At 35.4% G+C, this 23,252-nt stretch overlaps 1 protein-coding gene across 1 annotated transcript in view; it reads left to right on the forward strand.

Moving 5' to 3' along the window:
- The window catches only part of itga8 (integrin, alpha 8), a 143,030-nt gene extending 120,396 nt beyond the window's left edge, over window positions 1-22,634 (forward strand). The window contains exons 24-31 of the mRNA XM_087287148.1: window positions 179-284; window positions 1,474-1,632; window positions 6,110-6,223; window positions 8,750-8,863; window positions 11,920-12,021; window positions 14,710-14,832; window positions 20,183-21,400; window positions 21,456-22,634. Of these exons, the coding sequence (XP_087143274.1) occupies window positions 179-284; window positions 1,474-1,632; window positions 6,110-6,223; window positions 8,750-8,863; window positions 11,920-12,021; window positions 14,710-14,832; window positions 20,183-20,272 (808 nt within the window). The 3' untranslated portion in view covers window positions 20,273-21,400; window positions 21,456-22,634. The remainder of the gene's footprint in view (window positions 1-178; window positions 285-1,473; window positions 1,633-6,109; window positions 6,224-8,749; window positions 8,864-11,919; window positions 12,022-14,709; window positions 14,833-20,182; window positions 21,401-21,455) is intronic.
- Window positions 22,635-23,252: the final 618 nt, after the last annotated feature.

Genomic DNA, 23,252 nt, shown 5'->3' on the forward strand with positions numbered 1-23,252 from the left:
CCCAGTTTATATACTATATATTTCTATATAAAGTATAGAAATCTGCCACATTGATAATTCAAAAGGGATTTTGAATGATGTTTATTGACTAATATGTATAAGAATGTATATGCTAAACAGTTGCATCTTACAGTTCTTGCTTGTATTGAAAACTCTCTCTCTCTCTCTTTTTCCTCAGTGTGTCTCATCCCGCTCAGGTTGTTTTGCCTTTCCCTCGATGGGAGCCCAAAGAGAAACCTGTGAGAGAGGATGAAGTCGGTCCTCAGGTTCAGCACATATATGAGGTGTGAAATAAACAGACACAAAAACTAAATATATATACAATATAATGAAAAATATGAGAGCAATTATACAAATACTAAAACTAACGTGTTTTGTTAAATGTTTAGTAAACTGCAATGCAAACTGTAAAAAAGACCTGGTTCAATAGTAAACACCTTTAATAAAAGTCACGCATACAGAAGTGGACATACAGAAATGGCACAAGATGACTCAGCATATTTTTTTAACAACAATCCACTTTTCTGTCCTAACAAAAAAAGTCAAACGCTTTTCTATTATTAGCAATTTGCTACGCTAACAGCAATAAACTTTCCCCTATGGAGTATAATGCGTTAAGCTAGCAAAAGCCAACTTCTGGAAAGCTATTTATTTGTTGTTTGTTTTTCTGGAGACTCCTGACCTCTTTTTGCTGCACAAGGGCCTCACTAAATGCCATCTGTCCTGCGGCTATTAATTTTTTAATTGGCTGTAATGTTGGCCAGACGCTGTACAGATGGTTTGAGTTACAAGCAGCTTCAGCTATGCCATGTTCTGTCCAAGCGCTAATGCTAATGCTAGCCTAGGGTGTTTAATGATTTCATATTAAATGTATTTGGCAAAATGTACCAGTTTTTTTATAGTAGGCTATAGTACTTTATTTTACAGTGAAATTGCAAAAATATGCACTGTATTTTATTACACTGTCTGCATTATAGCCTAAAATTGTTATTATTAATAATAATTGTGTAATACTAAGATATTAACCCTGACCCAGCCATCTAAACTTAATCTTAACCATGTAATTTCCTCAAATTATTGTACTTAAGTACATTGTAAGTTTGCAGTGCTTTAAAAGTTAATTTGTTGAGTTGTATATTGTGCTTATTTACAAAACAGAGTATACCTTTTTTATTTTCACCCATTTATAGGTTTTTAGCTGTAATCTTAAATTAGTTTTCATCAGTTTTCATAACAGTGCATTTCTGTTAATCCCTAATGATTATAATCATTATAGTTATTATAATGTTAATTCCTGAAAATATTAATATATGAAAATATTCAGTATCCTCTGAAAATATTCAATATACATCAGTTTATAAGTAAAATTTCATATTTTTTACAGAAGTAATAAAAATAGATGCTAATTTATGCTGGTTTTATCACCTATAGTTTATGTATGTCTCTATTTATTATGTCTCTTCTTGTTCCCAGTTACATAACAAAGGTCCGAGTTCAATAAGCAGGACAGTGCTGGAGGTGGGCTGGCCCAGTCGCTACCGTGAAGAGCACCTTCTCTATGCACTTCAGGTCATTACTGACGGACCGGTTCACTGCAGCACCAACAGCTCCCTCAACCCACTGGAGTTGGAGGTAAACTCTCTGTCCTGTGCTGCAGGTTTACAGAAATGAGCCTGCATCCAGAATTAATACTGCATCAATAAAAATGACCACCGGACTACACCTTTTCTCATCCCATTTACACTTCTCACTTGTGTTCTTCACTGTCACAAAGCTCTAAACGTTATAGCAACATGCTAATTCATGCTAAAACATGTTCATGCTAGCAACATGTTAATAATTATTAGGGAAAGGAGCAAGGGCTCGAATGCAGGAAAAAATATGGGTTTTATTAACTATGAAATAAAACAAAAATGCCAAAAAAAAAAAAACACCCAGAGACGAAAAAACTATAACAAAAGGCAAAATCTTGACTGGGCTTACTAGGCAGGGCACCACAGGACTGGCGCTGGAACATAGGGAAAGCATTGACAACGAACTGGCACCGGACACCAGACAAGAGGGAGCTATAAGCAGAAAGAATTAACAAACAAGTGAACTGAATAAACTAATTGGATAAGGAGGGTGTGACTAGACAATAGACAGAAGAGCACATGACACAGAGATAACACAAGCCATGTGCTCATGTAAAACAGGACTAAAATACGCAGCCAGTGAGAGAACTCATTAACCTCGTGTTCACATGAAGCAATACTAAATCACATGGCCACAATGTAAACACAGAGCCACATACTTTGACAACATGATATTAAACTTACGCATGCGACATGCATGTTCCGATCCCAGCGCCAACAGAAACCAAAACCAACTAGACTGATGCTCTGAGTACTAAAACATCATGCCGCGAGCAAAATAACAAACACACCAGGACGAGAGCGCACGTCCTGAGCATGCCTGGACCTCACGCGGCCTGAGTCCAGCCAAGATGGCTCTCATACAAAGACGAAAACAGACATTGACAGGAAATATGAGAAATGACAATGACAGACAATGACAGGAAGTGAGAAAACTCAAGTCGAGCACAACATACTAGACAAGACAGGGCTAGTGTCCAGATTCTGCCACCAAAACAAGAATTAACAAGATCGAAGTGACACAATCCTGATGATAATTGCTAATTACATGCTAATTTGTGGTAAAGTCATGTTAGCAACATGCTAATTCATAGCATCACAATTCATGATAAAAACAATGAAGATATTAAGTTCTCCTACACACTTTAATAGTAAATAATAAAACTTACTGGGCTAAGTCATTAACATTTTGTAGATATAAAGTTTATTGATTACAATACTCATCAACTGTTCTCATAAAATCAAGGTTTAAACCTCTTTAAACCAATTTTTTATATATGCTAATTCAAATATTTGCTACCAACATGCTAATTCTGGTTACCAACATATGCTACTTGATGATATGCAGACTATATGCAACTAATTTGTGCAAACAATACACTAATTTGTGTAAAACATATACTAATTACATGCTAATTTATGTGAAAACATTGATGATTTAACAATTGATGTTAGTCGTTCTCCATCAGTATTTCTCACTTTTGTGTCCTCTGCTGTTATCAATCTCAAGTTTCTGTGCTTTTACTAATGAGTTTCAAATAAATGTAAAATGGGGGCTGCTAAGCTCGGCTAGTTTTTGATCAGAGTGTTGGACTAATGCTGACCCCTCTGCTCTCTCGACTGGTCTTTATTATCGCTCTTCAGATTTCACATGCAGTCATTTTGAAGCATCACGGCGTCCTCATGAAGTCTCTTCTCCTTGTAACTGATCTGCGTTCATGCTGAGTTCAGAATTTTAACCACCTGGGCTGATATTAGAGCTTTTCTTGTGAACTTTACAGGAGGGAGATTTTGGCCCAGAACCGCAGTGTCTGGCGTTTTGACTACTTTACATAGCGACAACTCCATTTCACAATATTAGTGACTAACTTCTTTATTATGTTTTTATCCATTTTAACTTAAGGTTAAATATTAATAAATATTATGATGTTATATTTTTTTTTCTAATGGCAGTTTAATTTTATAATATATTATTGTGATTTCCTGACACAATGTAGTTTATTACTATTATTAATAATAATAAAAATAATTAAGTTTCCCCCAACGTCCAAAGACGATTCCAAAAGTTTTAGGTATAAGAAAAAAGCAAGTTTAGGCTGAAAATGACAGACTAAGGGTGAATCCCAATTCTATTTTTTTACCCCTACCCCTTCCTCTTGGCCCTTAAAACAGAGTGTGAAGGAGAAGGGCTTCAAATTTTACCCCTAAGAAATGAGACTATAACACCTGCACATCTCATCATATGTTATCGCAATTTCTTTTTTCATTTCAGATCAGATGATCACGACTGCTGTAGTGATTCCAGATTTTTTATTTTTTTGGTATTTATCTTCAGAAAATCACTAAAGGCATATATAATAATATAATGTGGCAATAAGTTTGTAACTGTACTCTGCATTTAGACAGTGGCCATAGTCATCTAAAGCAGAGATGCCCAATCTAGGGCCCGTGTGTCATGTAAGAAACCGGGAGAATCCAACTGCGAATGAAAGACAGTTTAATGAAGTGCAACAGTAAATATAGTTTTAAAGTGCTCAAAGGGATAGAGACTTGTTGAATGTCCAGGACGGAGAGCTACCACAGGTCTAATAGATACACGTCATCCAACGGTCAAGACTAGAGAGAATACCTGGACATGACACAGACAGGAACATAAAAACAACAACGGACTGATAACCAACAGTGAAACACAGACTGTTATATTGCCCATAAAACAGGCATCAGCTGGGACTCTCTGATTAGGTCAGCTGATCAGAATGCAGGCTACCATGAAAAGGTCAACAGACACACCCACCCACACAGGCACACCACAACACATACGTCATAACACATAACATACAGGAAGAATACACAGACCCATAAACCGTGACAACGTGGGCCTAAGTTAGCCCATGGAAACCTTTGGTTTGCCATTTCAAATTTGATATAATCTTTTATCTGTTTGTTTTATTGTTAAGCTACAAATATGCTAACTGAATAGAAATGTTTTAATTTGAAATGCTGTAATTTAGTTTAAAATGTACATACTGTCACCTGACGGATAGAGGACAATGCACAGGACTTTGGTGAGCAAATCAAAAACAGATTCTGCTTGACCAGTGTATTCAGAATTGAACTTCGCTGTATACTTTAAAAAGCTACTGCATTCGTTAATACAATTCAAAGTGACGTTTTCTAATAATTTGTTAATATTATAAAATAAATTGGGAAATTACCCATGGCAACTTTAATGTAAAATATTTTGATATATTTATCTTCAGCCCACGACTGTCTGTAATGTTTGCTTTTTTGGCCTTCCTATGAAAAAGTTTGGGCACCCCTAATCTAAGCACACAAAAACAACATTAACATTTACGTAATACCAGACACTGTAAAAAGTTCATTCCCAGCCACTTGACTCTTCTGACAGGGTATTCGAGTGTCATTGAGTGACTGATGTAAAAGTTTGCCGTGGGACTATAGAGTAGAGGATTATAGAGTTATGGATTATAGATAGCAAAATTAAGCTTTTTTTAAAATATTTTTTTAAAAGCATGACTGTAAAACATGAACACCGTTATGAATTTAATAAAACATATGCTTGTTTGTTGTAAAAATGAGCAAAAATGACAACAAATACTAATTTGTGCATCTCCTGACTTCCATGTGCAGCCACACTGCATTGTAGATAATGTAATTTGTGAAATTTTTGTACCCCTTGGTTTCGAGTTTAGTCCTGAGAAATTTCAGTTTCAAGGACTATTTAGCCCTTCTCCTTCTACGCCTTCATGCTAAAGAGAATTGGGACACCCCTACTCCTTTATGTGAATGCCCAATATGAGGGGTAGGGGAAGGGCTAAGGGACAGAATTGTGATTGGGCCTAAAACTGAACTAAAAATTGCATTTAATTTGAGCGAATATTTTAAAGTAATTTATTTAAGCTAAATATAGTTGTTATAAGTAAACACATGATAAGATGACAAATGTGTAACTTAAATTTTAAATGCAAAATAACAATTAAGAAAAAATAATTTTTAAAAACCAAAATATTTATAAATAGTACAATTCTAAATAGGGCAGCATGTTGGCGCAGGGGGTAGCACAATCGCCTCGCAGCAAGTAGGTTGCTGGTTCGAGCCCTGGCTAGGTCAGTTGGCATTCCTGTGTGGAGTTTGCATGTTTTCCCCATGTTCGCGTGGGTTTCCTCCGGGTGCTCTGGTTTCCCCCACAGTCCAAAGAATTGGGTACAGGTGTGTGAAGGAGTGTTTCCCAGTGCTGGGTTGTGTATAAAACATATGCTGGATAAGTTGGCGGTTCATTCCGCTAACCCCAGATTAATAAAGGGACTAAGCCAAAAAGAAAATGAATGAATGAATGAATGAATGAATGAGCATTACTAAATAATACTAAAATATTACAGATTTTATTATTTTCTACACACACTGTTTTTGTATGATATTAATTGCATCTCTGTATTTCTTCTGCATGCTTGTAGACCTCGACTCTTCAGGACACTCCAGAGTTACTGGGCTTCCTGAGGAACAGCAGCGGAGTGACCCGCCGAAGACGATCTGTTTCTATAGGCCAAAGCTACAACAGCAAAACACTGGTACAAACACAAACAACCCATCTGAACACACAAAACCATCTCCTACATGTGACAGATTGACTCATATGTTGAACTTGACATGTATTGGGGACCTGTGTTGACCTCAGAGGGCGAGTTCACCTGTAAATCTCCTAACAGCTCATCCATATTATGCTTATTGTCTCTTTAGGGGATTTGTGTGTGCTCATGGGACAGATGGTTTTCATAATCATAGTCCATCTCGCCACAGGTTATAAGATAGGTTGGAGCACAGGTCAAGTCAAACCGATGGCATTCATATTACATGCACATCAGCACTCAAAAATGAAAATGTAAATACTTTAAATCGCTCACAATCAAGTGTGAGGCTTTAACACACACAGCATATCTGGTACAATGAGGTCAAGATGCTTATGTTGTAAATGAATTTTAGATTTTTTAACATGCCCTCCAATTTTTGGGAAGTGTAATATTGTGCAAATATATTTTATTAACAGATAACAGATTTTCTCTTATTTAATGTGATCTTTATATTTTAATTAGTAGTAGTAGTAATGGTAGTAGTAGTTGCAGTAGTAGTAGAATTCAATAGGATTCAGTATTCCCACATTTAGGCGATGCAGTGGCGCAGTCACCTCACAGCAAGAAGGTCCCTGGTTTGATCCTCGGCTCAGTTGGCATTTCTGTGTGGAGTTTGCATGTTCTTCCTGCGTTTGTGTGGGTTTCCTCCGTTTTCCTCCACAGTTCAAAGACATGTGGTACAGGTGAATTGGGTAGGCTAAATTGTCCGTAGTGTATGAGTGTGTATGTGAGTGTGTGTGGATGTTTCCCAGAGATGGGTTGCGGCTGGAAGGGCATCCGCTGCGTAAAAATGTGCTGGATAAGATGCCGATTCATTCCACTGTGGTGACCCTGGATTAATAAAGGGACTAAGCCTACAAGAAAATGAATGAATGAATGAATTCCCACATTTAATGAATTTATGTTTCAAATAAATAAATATTGTTTAATGAAGTGTAAGTTAGATTAAACTGCTTTACATTAAAGTCTGCTATTCACACATAATAATTAATAGGGAATATTTCCGGCGAACTGTAATGCCATTACAAAATCTCTGTGCTTAAGACAAAGAGCATAGAATCACCAAGAGGCGACACTCTAGTGCAATTTGGGAAACACCCACTAGATGGCGCGGTGGCCATGTTGGAATGAAAACTCCAATTGAACAACAACATATTATAAGTCTGAAAAATAAACTATTAAAAGTGCTGATGATTGTCATAGTAAATGTTGTATTGTCATCTTTCAGGTTGTATCTCAGCTTTAATGTGCTTATAAAATAAACAAATAAAAAACAAAGCAACTGCTTGCCATTGCGACAGCAATAGGATCCATTGAACAGTCGATCATTTTCACTCCAAAATGGCGAAATGTGGAGCTGTTGCTGAGTGCTGCTGTTGCAATGGAACGTTCTATTTAGTGTCACCTCTTGGTCATTCTAAGGTTTTGGTTTAAGATCTGTTTTGTTTAGTTTTTTGTTTTGTTTTGTTTTGTTTTGTTTTGTGATCAATGATCTTCACCGCCTGATGGATATAGCATATCAAGTGGGTCTGACAAGAAGCACTAAATGACATTAAATTCCATTGTTCTGCACCATGTCTTCAGGAAATTTATTTTACTACTGGAGTTTCTGTGCTCACCAGCTGCTCCTGAAGGTGTTTACGTGTAAACAGTCTTTCATCTAATTTTACACCTGAACAACTAAATGATGAAGTCTATTGAACTGATTATACTTTAATTACATTACAACGTTAATGCTGTAAAAGGAACCTTATAAAATAAAGTAGAAAGTAAATAAGAAATAATAATAATAAAAAATAATAAATAATAAAAATAAATAAAATGAAAGTAGTCACATTAACCTTTTTAATGGCTGAAAAAATGCCAGCTGTGCATATTGTCCTAATTCTTCAGTGTGGAAGTGCGCTCGTTTTTGAGATTGTTTTAGAACTTCTGATTCAGCTGCCCTTGGGAGAAATAACTAGGAATAATAAACTACAGAAAACGGTCAAACTACTTGCTCTACAAACAAGTGTTTGCATGGTTATACAGACAAAGCAGAATAATGTAATAAGAAAATGTCAGTTTGCAACATCAAGCAGCATAACGAGCTGTTTTTAATGTTTAAAAATGAACAGAAGTGAATAAGACTGGAAGTCTCAAGCCTCAATTCTCAAGCAGAATTGTTTATTTGATTAGTCTCGTACATCACTAATATATACTGTACATCACACACACAACCCATATTTAAAATTGAACAGTAATTTATGTGCCAGTAATTCAAATGTGGTATTTTTTAAATCCTACATATAAATCAAAACATAAAAAAGTAAAGCAAAAGCAGTATTGTTTATTTGACTAGTCTTGTACATCACTAGTACATTCTTTCTCCACAAACAGGAAGAGACTATCAGAGTTTCTTAAGAGAGTGCGAAGGATGCGAAATTAGATCTCATTTTCTCTTATTGTGTGTGTGTTTTTGTTTAGAACTGCTCGAATATCAACTGTCTGATGGTGGAGTGTGTAGTGGACCGTCTGGATCGAGGGCAAAGTGCAGTGATCAAGTTCAGATCTCGACTCTGGGCTCACACCTTCTTACAGGTTTGTACTATATCACACAAATGTCCTTTTAGTTTTTAATCTATGATTTACTATTATTCTATGAAATTATATTTGAAGTATGTACTGTAAGGGCTTTTAAAATCAGTGGGATTCAGTGTTGTTTGGTTTAGAACATTCTATAAAAATTTATTTTTTAGAGATTAAACAAAAATTGAGAACACAATTCGTTTTTCCCCATTTCATCCAAAACTAGAAAATGCCCTAAATTGTGAGCAACTAAAAATTGGAAACTTGCATATATAGGAGTGGAGGGGTCTAAAGTAATACTGAAACTAATAACTTTTAGTTTAGTTAAAAATATTAAGAAGAGTTTTCAAAATATGCTATTTTCTATTGTGGAATTCAGTTTAATGTGGCACAAGGAGGGGTAAATTACACAGAAAACTAAATGAGTGTACTGTCATTTAAAAAAAAACAGAATAAGAAAAAAACATCCCTCAGAGCCCAACATCTGCTGGTCTTTTCATCCGAGATGCACTGAATGTAATAACAGAGCGGGATGCAGCGTGGAGTCCACTGTTGTGTATAAACATTGACAAAGTGTCTCAGTGTTTTTAGATGTTATCTTCGCAGTATCTCTGTAATGTCCAGCTGGTGATTTTCACTCCTTAAATCACTGACGGATCAAAGGCTCTTATTAAGCTGCGTTTACACTGACTCTGATTTGCAGCAACAAACTGACCGGCAGTAACTCAATTTCAACAAAAGTCTGCTATTTGAGGCGACAGACATTTGCTGATGCAGGAGATGTGAGCAGAGTTCATCTTAATGTAAATGTACAACACAATTTAGCAACTGAAGTAAGTATAGGGGGAAACATTTAAAATAAACTTTATTTCCCTTGTGTTGTTTTAATGCTGAATAACTTGCTTTCGACTGTGAAAGATAAATTAGGATTGTTTTTGAGTAATATTTAATTTTTTTTATCCTTCACACAATGAAAGTCTAAGATCTCTAAAGACATTTTAACCCCCTGAACGCATTGTTTGATTTCTGTTGCAAAGAAAAGAAGTCACACTGGAGCCACATTTAAGATATTTAAAGTTAGATTAATTAATTTAAGATTAAGAATATTTAAGATTAAGAAGTCCACTGTTGTGTTTAATTAATTAAATTAATCAATTTTAGATATTTCTATAAAATACAATCTAAAAAAGTTTTGAAGAATGTTCCTAAGTGCAAGTCGTAGACATTTTCTGATATATTTATAAAAATAATACTATATACTATAATAATACTATATATATATATATACTCTTTTTATTCATTTTGCCGCAGCTCCGCTCTTCTTATTTATTTTTTCGCAGCCCCGTGAGCAAAATGCAGCCTGCAGGTTAATGATGATGTAATATAATTCAACCCCTAACAGCGGCACCTTAGTGAAAATAAGAATTCAAATAATTAATATTAATGAATATTACACCTGCTCAATATAAATCAGATGATTCACTACATTAATAAATCTGACATAACTTGATCAGAACTCTAAAAAGGGAAGAAAAAGATCAAGCCATCATTAGAAAGTAATTACCAGTGCCATTGTGGTCCAGTGGTCATCATGTTTTGTTATGACGTCGACGACCCATGTTCGAATCTCTCCTGAGTAATTATTTTTATTTATTTATTATTATTATTTTTTAAAATCATTTTTATTGTTTAGCCATATAATACTGTTAGGGTTGTTGAACATTTGAAGTTCTAAAGCAGCTGTTTTCTTGAAAAAGACGTAATAGTATCATTAGAAAATGAATTGGAAATGACCTTATTTTAATATAGTCAGTTGTGAACTGAGGTGGGCCAGTCCAAGGCTTGAAACTCCAGGGCTGAAAAGGAGTCCCACTCCGGCCCTGGTTTAGGCATGGCCTAAACTCCATCCCTGTATGATTTCGAAGGTAGCACAGATGCATCCCTTGCAGCCTTTAATATCCTTCACATTCCAGTCCATAAAATAACAAACATGGCATTTTTATCCACCATTTGAGTGTGATTTTCTGTGGAAATGTACGTTTTTACCAACAATTTCCACTTTTGATGGCATTTCTAATGAGAAGATAGTATTGTAGTAAGCAGATATTCCTTTGGCTACGACCAAATCTTTTTTGTTGTACATGATTAAATTGTCATGTTGTCTCAGACGTTTATCTGAAATCAGTTTTATGAGGTGCCTTCATGCACAGAAGCTGCCTTCAGAGTCTGCTTGATAGGGCAGCGAGGCAACAAATCAGCTGCCTAAGCTTTTGGACATAGAAAGCTGCTAACCATAGAAAGTTGCTAACGTTCTAGTTAACAAGTGTTTACTTCACCTGTTGAAATGTCAGAGATGACCCTTGGCTTAAGATCATCTGTGGTGATAATTTTAATAAAATTTGCAGCATGAGATGTGCCACACTTATCAAATCATGTGGTGTGCGCATGTATACAATTAAAAATGCCTGATATGTAGTCTAAATTTAGAAAGAACATTTTTTGACTTTGATCTCCAGTTTGGAACAACATGAGGATTAGTAATTGATTACAGAAAGCCAATTGTTCGAAATTTCCATGTAGCACAGTGTTCATGGTGAGAGTTCCTCTCTCAACACAACAAAGTGTTTAACTGGTGCTCAGATGTTCTCCTGGTGTCACAGGACATGACATCACCGGTACAGTTAGACACCTTAAACACCTCAGTCATGTGACATTGTTAACCATGACATCATCTGAACAAAATGCCTTTCATCTCACCTCCAGAGGAACGTCCACAGAAAGCAGACACATGTATAAAAGCACGTTCGCTGACGTGTGTATGTGCGAGAGTGATCCTAGTTTAAAGGAAGTGCTTTAAGTTTTTGTTTTGCTGCTCTTTTGACCATTGCTTCTCACTAAGCCTCATTCATGCTGAAGCCATTACAACCCAGCGCACTGTCAGACACCCGCCATGTGCGTCCTGTTAATGCTAATCTGACATTTTCCTCTCCGGCGAGGGGGTCGGAGTCTATTCTGAGATGTTTCCATGTGTGTTGTATTTGCGCTAATCCATTGCTTTCCTCTGGCAGAGAAGGAATGACCACTACACGCTAAACTCCACAGTGTCCTTTCAAGTGACAGCCATGCCTTATCGCATCAAAGCTGAGACACTCCCACGCCAGAGCAAATCAGTGAGTAATACAATTGTGATTGTGTGGGCACAGATTAATGAAGAAAACAACAGACGATGTGGCTGAAAGACAAGATTTTTTTTACTTAAACCCAAAGCATACTTAGTTTTTTTATGTACGCTTACAAAAACAATGATCGACAAACTTTGTCCCCTTACTCATGCACTCATCAACTTGGGTGTCTGTTGTTTTTATCATTTTCAGTAGTTTGTTGTTGTTTCTTTTATTCCGATTGTATAAATACAGCTTGGTTCAGTGTTGCCACCTGGTGGATAAACTAAATAGTGCAAAATATGTAATAATAAAGTATATTCTGACCATACCCAGCAAACAATTTTTGTGTTTAATAGTTATCTAAAAATAGACAGCTTGGCTAAAACAAAGCTAAACTTGGGCTGTCAGTGAAACCTAATAGACGTTTAAGATTAGACCAAAACTAGACTAGTCGTCAAATAGACAAATTAGACTTTATATGTGTAGTCATTCATTTCTGTTTATTCGATGACTAGTCTAGTTTTGGCCTATTCTTAGACGTCTATTAAATTTTCACTGACAGCCCAAATTTAGCCTTGTTATAGCCAAGACAAATATTAGACATCTTTTAAAAACAAAAAATGCTTGCAGGGTAACGCCCCATTCACACAGGGCATCAGCACCAACACTTACCATTCACTTTGAATGGGTGACGTCAAGCATTGCCGAACTGAATTGTGGATCCGTCAGTGGTGCTTCATCGGTGTTGCTTGCTGCAGAAGTTGAGAACTTCTCAACTTTTCAGACGCTTACTGAAGCATCAGTCAATTAGATTGCTGTAAGCAAATACCCTAGCTCAGACAGTAGCCAATTGTGGACTAATTTCATTGGCTGATGTTGCTATGATGATAGCATCAGCCCCAATTTCAGACACACCCTCCATCAAGCATTGACTCTGAAGCCCTCTGCGAATCAAGATGGAGCTTTTAACTAGTCTAAAGGAAAGTAACATTGCTTTTTTGCTTACTGTCAATACTTTCTGTTTAGAAAAGGGTGGAAATAATCATAAGCTAAATCAGGAAATGTTCCGGGAACAAATTTAATCAATTTTATCACTAAAGAAATGTGCCACAGTATGCACTACTGTTTTTAAAAATATTAAGAGATGAATTATTATATTCTGCTAGGATGCACTAAATCGATCATTATTAACAGTAAAGACATTTATAATAATATTATTGTTAGCTGTTGTTCATCAAAGTATCCACCAAAATTATGCAGCACAATTGTTCATAACATTAATAAAATATACACTGCAAAAATGGTTATCTTTTTTTGTCTTGTTTCGTGTCCAAATATCTAAAAATTCTTAAAATTAGATCAATTTTCTTTGTAGACAAATGACATGAGATAATTGGCCTTGTTTTCAGGGTAAAAACAATACAATTTTGTGTATTTTTGGGGTAAGAAAAATATTCTTATATCAGGATTATTTTGCTACCCCTCTATTCTAAAATAGATTTTTTTTTCTCACCCCACTGGCAGATTATTTTACTTTTTTTAAGCAAAATACACTTAATTTGGAAGTTTTTTTTTTCTGAAAACAAGGCCAATTATCTAATGTCATTTTGTCTACCAAGAAAACTCATCTAATTTTAAGAATTTTTAGATATTTGGACTCGAAACAAGACAAAATTTCCAAGTAAGATCAACATTTTTGTTGCAGTGTTAGAAATATTTCTGGAGTACCAAATCAATATATTAAAGTGAATATTCCAATAAGTTTATAAAGGATCATGTGACATTGAAGACCGGAGATGCAGTTGCTTAAAAAGTATCTTTGCTTTTACAGAAATTAACTACATTTTAATAATGCAAATTGGCTCAGTGGTTAGCACTGTCACTTCACAGCAAAAAGGTTGCTGGTTCGAGTCCCAGCTGGCGTTTCTGTGTGTTTCTTGCATGTTCTCCCCATGTTGGTGTGGGTTTTCTTCCAGGTGCTTTGGTTTTCCCCACAGACAAAAGAAATGTGGTATAGGTGAATGAAATAAACTAAATTGACCGTAGTGTTTGAGTGTGTCTGAATATGAGAGTGTATGGGTGTCTTCTAGTACCTGGTTGTGGCTAGAAGGGCATCTACTGTGTAAAACATATGCAGGAATAGTTGGCGGTTCATTCCGCTGTGGCGACCACTGATAAATCAGAGAATAAGCTGAAGGAAAACGAATGAATGAATGAAAACAATTTACAAACAATTTTTCAAAATTAACCCCAAACTTTTGAATATTACAAAATAATAAACTACAATGTTTTTTTTACTTAGTTCAATAGTACTATTCTAAACATATCTTATTATTCTTAAAAGTGTAACGGATAGCTATATCCTTTTAGTGCCACAGTACTTTTTAAAAAACCCTCTTGATGTCTATTAACAGCATTGTCAGCATTTCTTAGCTAAGTGCTGTAAGCAAATCATTAAGACTCCCAATTTCTACTCTATGTACCATGTAAAACTGTCAAAAATAGAGGGAAAAAGCAATAAACAAAACTTTCTGAAGGAGCTTCTGTTACATTTAGTCGTAAGATGATTCAGAGATGAGAGATGATAACGGAAAATGAGCTGCCAGTCTGATTTACGTGTGCTAATATCGTAGCTACATCAGTTCTAGTGAAATATTAATGACCTCTGTGTTTGTGTTCGCTTGTGTTTTTAAGATCGGCACGTTTGTGGTGTGGGCCATTCCTGACGTCTCCTTTGCCATTCCCCTGTGGGTCATAATTCTGGCTATACTGCTGGGACTGCTGGTGCTGGCAGTGCTTAGCCTAGCAATGTGGAAGGTAGGTCATAAAAAAGACTGAAAATACATGTTTATGATACTGTTGGTTATTTATTTGTTTATTTTATTTTTTTTATTTTTTTCAAATAAATGCTGTTTGAACCTTCTATCAATCAAATGATTCTAAAATGCATCATGTTTTCCACAAAGTATTAAAGCAAGACAAGTAAAACTTTTTTATGCACCTGTCAATTTTATGGTTTTAAGGTTGTTTGGCTTTAATTAAATGTTAGTCTAATGTAAAGAATAGATCCACAACACACTTTTAAGTGTTTCTTTTGTCACAATATATCTTATATATCAATATATCTATATAACACATTGTGTCTATGTCTATGCTTATATGTTAGTTTTCTCCAACAATGAGCCGTAACCATCTCTCTCTCTCTCTCTCTCTCTCTCTCTCTCTCTCTCTCTCTCTCTCTCTCTCTATATATATATATATATATATATATATATATATATATATATATATATATATATATATATATATATATATATATATAAATACATAAATACAATTTGTGAAAATATTTATGGTTATGGAATATTGAAAAAAGACTCCCAAAATCACCTCTCTAAAAAATTCTTTGACTCAAATGTAAACAAAAAATTAAACCATTCAAATGAATTTTGATTCTCACCAATCTGTGCAGAGTAGTGCAAATTTTATTACATAGTTTGCATGTTGATGTTAGCTATTCCTAATGTGATCAATCAGCTGGGGAAGTGTGATGATACATATAAGTTATCCATGTAAATTTCCTATTCACTTGGATTGTTTAAGCAGCTCAACATTTTTCAACATTGATGTACTGTAATAATATGTATATTTTTCTTGATCGCTAAATAGCATAAAAGATCTGATACTGATGACTGGCATAATGATACTCAAAATTTTGTTTTGTCATTACATTATAAAAATATATATGTTTAAATAGAAAACTGATATTTTAAAGGGCACCTATTTTACCCCTTTTTCAAGATTTAAGAGAAGTCTTTTCATAAGTTTCAGCTCAAAACACCCATCAGATTATTTATTATACCTTTCAGAACATGGGCATTTTGAACTCTTAGCACACTGTAGCATTTTTTGTTGCCTGTGCCTTTAATGCAAACTTCTCCCCGCCCACCGTTCCCATGTGCTTGTCAGAACCCCAGAGATCACTTTCTATTGCTCTGACGCATGTCTCCATTTCCTGCTGCGTCTCATGTCAGATAAACAGCACAGTGACAGATGAGACAGTACTACAGTAAGAAGTTATTCCCCACAAAGCAAAACTTCTCTGGCCCAGATCTGGCCGTGAATTACGGTACATGAATGGACCAAGTCTGCACTCCATACAAGGGCCAAATGTGGACTATATCTGGGCCAAGTCTCTGCCTCTGGGCTAAGTTCTCATGTTTGGCCGGACAAAGGCCTGCTATGCCAGCTTTAGGCCAAATCTGGGCCAGAATTCTTTGCTTCCTGGGTTGATTATTTGATGTATTTATTGTAGAGTAAATTCAAGCTTGTCTGGAACAATCACACATAATGGCGTTACAAAGTTCACGCGAACGCACACACACACACGTGGATGCACATTAATATCCTCTGCTGTATGGATATTTGTTATGTTATTAATCAGGTATGGTAAACAAACCAGGATTGAATGGTCTTCTTTTATAATTTTACTGACATCCGTCTGTAGTGATAAATCACACAGGCATTTTACTGCCTTTATTACAAACAGGCACCTTTTTGTTTTAACATTGTAAAACTCATTTTGGAAGTGCAGATGATCACAGAGAGCTGAACAGATCTTTTAATCCTGGTTGCTTTGCGCACATCCTGCCTTGTGGATATGATTACTATAGAGTTACTATGGAGACATGTTAATACGTGGCTGTCAAACAATTTGGTGGGCGGGGAAGCTACACTCCTCACATTGCAGAGGGCCTCAAAATGAGAGAGATTTGAATCCTATTTTAAGTTCGTCAGGAAATTTAAAAAAATACACTTGTGCTTATATCACTTCAGTATGACCATGGGCACACTAAACCTACACTCAGTTCTGTCTAAATAGCTTCCAAAAGATGATTTTTGTCATAGGTGCCCTTTAAATCGCAACAGAGTTTCACTGTATACTTAGATGTTTGCCTCTATGAGCAGTAGAAAGTTTTAAAAACATAAAAACGGAAATACACGTTATCAGAGTGTTTTACGTTGATGTTGGCATTACTTGTTACATCTTCAGTGAAATGCGTCTCCAACTGCATCTCTGCTTCAGTGAAATAGCAAAACAATGAAACTACAGGGGTCAAGTTAGATGGCTGTTGGAGATAAAGCTAGAGAAGGAGATGCTAAAGGAAGTGGAGAGGGGGGTTGGAGGAAGTGAAGTGAAAACAGGAATGGGGAACCCTGAAGAACTAGATGAAAATTGGCAAATGAGATAAGGAGATTGGGGGATAGCGAGAGATAGGGAACACTGTTGCATTTGGGCATTAATGAGCCATTTTGGATGTTATCAGTGTTTTGTCTGCAGGGCTGTTCTCAGGCTCTTGATTGGGTCCCTGTGGAGGAGACCTACCCTAATTGGCCAACATTCACACAAACACAACGATATTTGAAGAGTGATGTGTGTGTGTGTGTGTGTGTGTGTGTGTGTGTGTGTGTTTGTGTGTGTGTGTGGGAGAGAGAGGAAAATATCAATCGGATGTTGGAAAGGGGGTTTTAGAGCAGCTGTGGCTCAAGATTTGAGTTTAACACGGGCCATTATACACTTTTCAGATAGTGTCACATAAAATGGATTAGAAGAGTAAGGGAAAACACAGATTCGTTCTACTCAGAATACAATGTAATGGCCCCCTCTTGTGGTGTCATTGGTTGTTGAAATGTTAATAAACTATCTAATATTAAAACAAGATCTGAAATCATGCTTCGTTTCAACTGAATAGTATGTAATACAGTTTTGTTATTGTTTTTTGTTACCAATTTTCTTTAACACTTTATATAACTTTATTATGAGTTTTCATAAATGTACTTATTTGATTAGTGATTTACAAATGTGAAGAGATTATTTAATTCTTTATTAATTATTCTTATTTTCAAAAAGCTTTGTAATTTTTACGTAATATTTGTATGTAAATATACTTTGTAATATTTGATTAATTTGTGTTACATAATATATTTACTTACTACAAAAGCATCGGTGTAGTTATGAGTTGAGTTATGGTCAACGTTAAACCAAGTTCCTGACTCTCTATGGTCATTCAAAAACCCCATGGCATTGGTGCAGTGTGAATTTGTCCTTAAGAGCTTGCATTTCCACCTTTTTTTACTTTCCACCTCAGAAGACTGTAGCAATTTAGAGCTCAAAATCAGCACTTTTGTTGCCATTGTCACACAATTCAAGTTCTTCCACTCGAGAGATGTTTTTTTAAAACACTACACAATTTTAACACAATATAGTTCAAAGTACCGGCTCAGATAATTAACTGATACTGATATTTTCTATTATTGGTGGGTACCAGTCATTAGTGGGGCCAGACAAAATCTGAAGATGATTTTTGCTATTTCTGCTGAGAATTTTGGTAAAAGTCTGCGGATTTCTGCGGAATTATTTTGAGAGTATCAAAACTAAAACCTTAATATAAGAAATAAAAAATAATATCTTTTTAACTTTTATTTAATGTTTAAAATGCAAATCCAAGATTCACTTTATTTGGTAAATAAAGCAAGTTTGTCAAGTAATATATCTAGTAAAAGACAGAAAATATTAACGTACAAACTGCATTGAACATAAATCAGATGAACATTTTCATATTAGTCAATAATATTACTAAAATTAATTAAAAAAACTGAATAATAGATTTACACACATTTACTCCAGTAAATAAACAGAATTAAGGATGGGCTAAAAATCTGCGGAATTCTGCGCGCGCAGATTCTGGGTGGGCCTAGTCATTAGCCAATACATTGATGCATCTATATTATTACCAGAGTTGGGTGTAATGTGTTCCACAGTAACTGTATTCTAATTACATTTTTGAAAAACGGAGTAATGTAGCGAATTACATTTTACATTTGTGTTATTTGATTACTGTTAGTTAAGCATTTCCCAGGTGCTCCAAGTTTAAAATCGTGAGTCACGTGACAAGAACTGACCAGTCAGTTTCAAACTTTGGAATATAGACATTTAGGTAGACTAAATACCTTAGACAAACACAGAACACCCAAACACTGCTGTCCTTTTTCATACTGTGAATGTCAGTGGTTACATGTACCCAGTTTTCTTCTAACTGTATTCTTTTGTGTTTTAAAAAAAAAAAGACAAACAGGATAGGATAAAGTAAATGATGAGAGAATTTTAAGTTTTGGGTGAACTCTAAGTCTTTTGAATATGTCAAGCTGCTGTGATCAATCTGTTAATTGATTAAATCTGTGAATATGAAATCACTGAAAGAGCTGCAGTTTATTTTGTATTTTATAGGTTTATTTTATGTTTTAAAAGTAACGTAATTAGTAATCTGATTACTTTTTACATGAAGTAATTAGTAATGTAATCAGATTACAATTTTCCAGTAATCAGTCATTTGTAATCGATTACCTTGTAAAGTAACTTACCCAACTCTAATTATTACATATATTCACTGCCTTACTAATATCAGCTACTCATCTACAAAGCAAAGGAACTGCATGTTTATTTTAGAATTGTGGTGAAAATTTGTTAACGAAATCGATTCTTCGTCAATTCCAAGATTTTCAATATGCTTCACTATATTGTCTCTTGAATCAATTTTGAGCTTAATTTTAAACAGCAGAGAGCGCTCTAGGCTAATTTTTTACAGTACATTCAAATGTACGTGTTCATTCGGGGAGTTGGGTTTTATGTCACAAGATTAATGTAAACGTAGCTCACTAACTTTATTAATGATTAATTTATCTAGTTTATCATGAGTACTCTGGGTTCTACGTCAAGATAAAAAAAAATAGTAGCTCAGTTTTAAAAAAATTGAACAAACAATTTGTTTTTAATAAAAAAAAATTATTGTGCAGCGCTTACACATTAGAGGAAGTACTGGCAAAAATGTATATCTTTTATTTTTCAGTTGCAGATACAACTGAAATGGTTGCACAATACAACCCTGGTTTTGTACTGCTGCTAAAAAAAAATCTGGTCAATCAGCATATCTATAATTGGACATTTAATTGTAGTCCTCTGAGTGAATCTCGTAAATGTCTGAGAGCACATCTGTGCAAGTGTTCCACCAGACAAAACATTTGAAGCAATGAATCATGTCTGTCATGCTGGGGATCATATTTATATATTCTGCTATTTTTTCTTCCCCCACCTGCTCTCTTTCTTCAGTGTGGCTTCTTCGATCGCGCGCGGCCACCCAAAGATGATGACGTGTCAGACCGCGAGCAGCTGACCGCAGAAAAATCCACAGACGCGTGAGAGCAGACCAGATGACCAAAAATGAACGAAGAGGCCATGGATTGAATCTCCATGAAGACAGTGGAGGAGCTGCGTTCAAGAGTTCAGTATCTGCTGAAGAACACAGATCAAAGCCTCTAAATAAACTACAGCTCCCACACTGGACTGCCATCTGTGAGCTGGGCCACAGTTCCACTCAAAAACATTTATTTAAATTGACGGATAAGAGCAAGAACTCTGAGCATTGCACACTGATAGAGCTGTAATATACACAAGATCCAATGAGCCACTTGACTAGAGGCTGATCAGTACAGTCCAAAAACATCAAGATCTCATTGTCCAATCAACTCCATTGACTTCTTTTTTTATGGTTGTGATGAGGATTTCCGAGGACATACTGTTTAACTGTATCAGTGGAACTCAAGAATATTTGATCTCAATCACCAGCTCAAAACAAGATCTGGATCATTCCGCAATTCACCTTACTTTGGCTGCATTTACACTGCGTCTAAATATGGAGTCACTCCTCTTTCAAGACCTTTTTTTGTTTTATTATTTAAATATCGAAATCAAACTGTTGGCATCCATGTTTGATGTTTACAGCAGAGAGAGATTTTAAAACTCGCTTCGAATTAGAATTTTTTTTTGTACACACAAAACGATAATTTAAATGTTCACACCAACATTCACACTCTGCTGTGTGTATATGAGCATTTTAACAGAATGTTTCAAGAAAACATTCAACAAAGTCACATATAATGTCACATACTATATGCAAATTGTTAATGTCACCTGCAGTACAGTTCATATAGTCATAAAAGGAGCTGAATGTTACAGATAAGAACGCAGCTTGTTGATGATGATGGAGGGATGCATTTTGTGTGTTGTGGCTGACTAGAGTCTAGATTCTTAGACCCTGTTTACATCTGCTATTAGATGTGTTTTTGTAGATCCAACCACAAATGGACAATGCCAAATACAGGTTTAAACCAGGGCTGAAACTTTTTGGGCTTGTTTACTTTTGATTACTTTCATAGGTAGTCAAAAACACATTCATTCAAATGGCAAACCAGCCAGGGTTTGAACTTTGTCATCTGAAATTGTAAGTTTGGTTTGAAGATCAAAAAATTTGAAGTAAAAATCACATATGTGAAAAAAATTAGAAAAGTGGTCAAAAGTGGATAAAAAAAAACACCAGTTATAGACTGAATACTAGCAGTTAAAGGAACACTTTTTTTAAATAGGCTTTTTATATAGATTTTGCAGTGATTAAAAAGAATCCCAGCTAGGTAAATGAGAATATAGTTCCTAGCCATACCAGCCGCTAAAATTTAAGCAGCTTTTCATAACATTTTTCTGTCAGTCTTAGTACAAAATGTAACTACAGGAGAGTCAAGCTTTAAGTAAGACAATTAGCAAAATTCCTATTTTATAAGATGCTTCTGGTCTAATCTGATTCAATGATTTATGCTAAGTTACGCTAAGGGTGTACTCACACTATGTACAGTTGTCTTAAACCGTGACAAAGCGTGATTGTCCCTCTGGCACAGTTCGGATAGCATATTGTGAGTGCACCCTAAAAGTGCTACTTCCAGAATGGTAGATTGGCTGAATGAATTAAACATTGGTGAAACTCAAGTGTTTAACAAAAATTTGCCTATTTCCAAAAAATAACAAATAAAATGATTGTTCATTTATTGGGAATGGGCTTCCCTCATCTACTTGTGTTCAATATCATCATGGCATTGCCTCATATGTCTACATGCCTTGTCAATGATTGTACTGATTGCATTTTAAAGCTTGTAAAGGAATTGCTCTGTAAGTACAAAGATAAGGGGAGGGGGAATTAATAGGTATAAATGTTAAGTGCAATAATGGGACATTTTAAGTTGATAATTTGTGTGTACACTGGCTCCAAAATGTTTAAAACCTGAAGTTCAGGTTGTTTTGTATATATATTTTGTCAAAATAGTTAATTGTCATGCTGTCGGGCAGGAAGGAATTGCTCATTTTCCAAACCTAAAGGGAAAAAAGACTGTAGGTTTTCAGCAATGCATAGCTAGATAATGTTGGATGAAGTAGGCACACTTATTTCATCTTTTTTTTTTCAAACTGCTGCTAACATGTTGCATTCAGAGCATGTTAATCACAAAATATTTTCTTTTCTGGTTTCATATTAATGTTTTACCTCAATCATTGATCTTCAGTGTTTTTCACTATGGACGATAATTCAAGAACAGTTTTGAACTCATATTAAAATCTCATCTTGTCATGTTTTCACCTCTGGAAGGAAATGATCAATGTTTCAGTCCATGATTGATGTATTGTGATGTGTGCCCCTGCCTATTTTACACAGATCTGACATTAAAATGGAATTTGAAACCATTCTTTATGTGTTTTCATACATTTTGGATTGTTATATTATCCTATCTTTTGATTATGCTGAAAACCCAGATACATTTTTGAGGAAAGAAGGAAATAGAGCATATTTAAAGGGTCACGAAACACCAAGACACATTTTTGAGCTGTTGACAGTCGTATATGTGTCCCATGCTGCTAAAAACATTATTAGGACACATATATTTCACAAAAAAAATGAAAATTGGTTGTTTTTGGTAGTTTTTGGAGCAAATTCGTTCTTCTGGTTTGAAACAAATTTTTAAGCTACGTCACGCCGATTAGGTCCTTTTGTGTATTCCAGTGTGTAGACAGGCTGTCTGTACCTGGGAGTACTTTGTGACGTTTCTGAATGTGCTGCAATTATTCATAAGAAAGACTTGGCTCAAACCAATCAGCACGCTTTATTGTGTATGCGGTGCAACTTCATTAATATGCATGATAGCTTCAAAGACTGTTTTTACCTGTTACAGTGCTCAGATAGCAGAGACACCACGTTATGTTGCCAAAACAAGTGGGAGAAGAAGAATTGTTTGAAGATACGAGTCGTCAGTGTTGCTTTTATTATTTGCTGCATCAAAGGTTTTGTTTTCATTTTCCCGCT

Source organism: Danio rerio, chromosome 16 (genome assembly GCF_052040795.2).
Source record: "Danio rerio strain M-AB ecotype USA chromosome 16, GRCz13ab, whole genome shotgun sequence".
Lineage (NCBI taxonomy): Eukaryota > Metazoa > Chordata > Actinopteri > Cypriniformes > Danionidae > Danio > Danio rerio.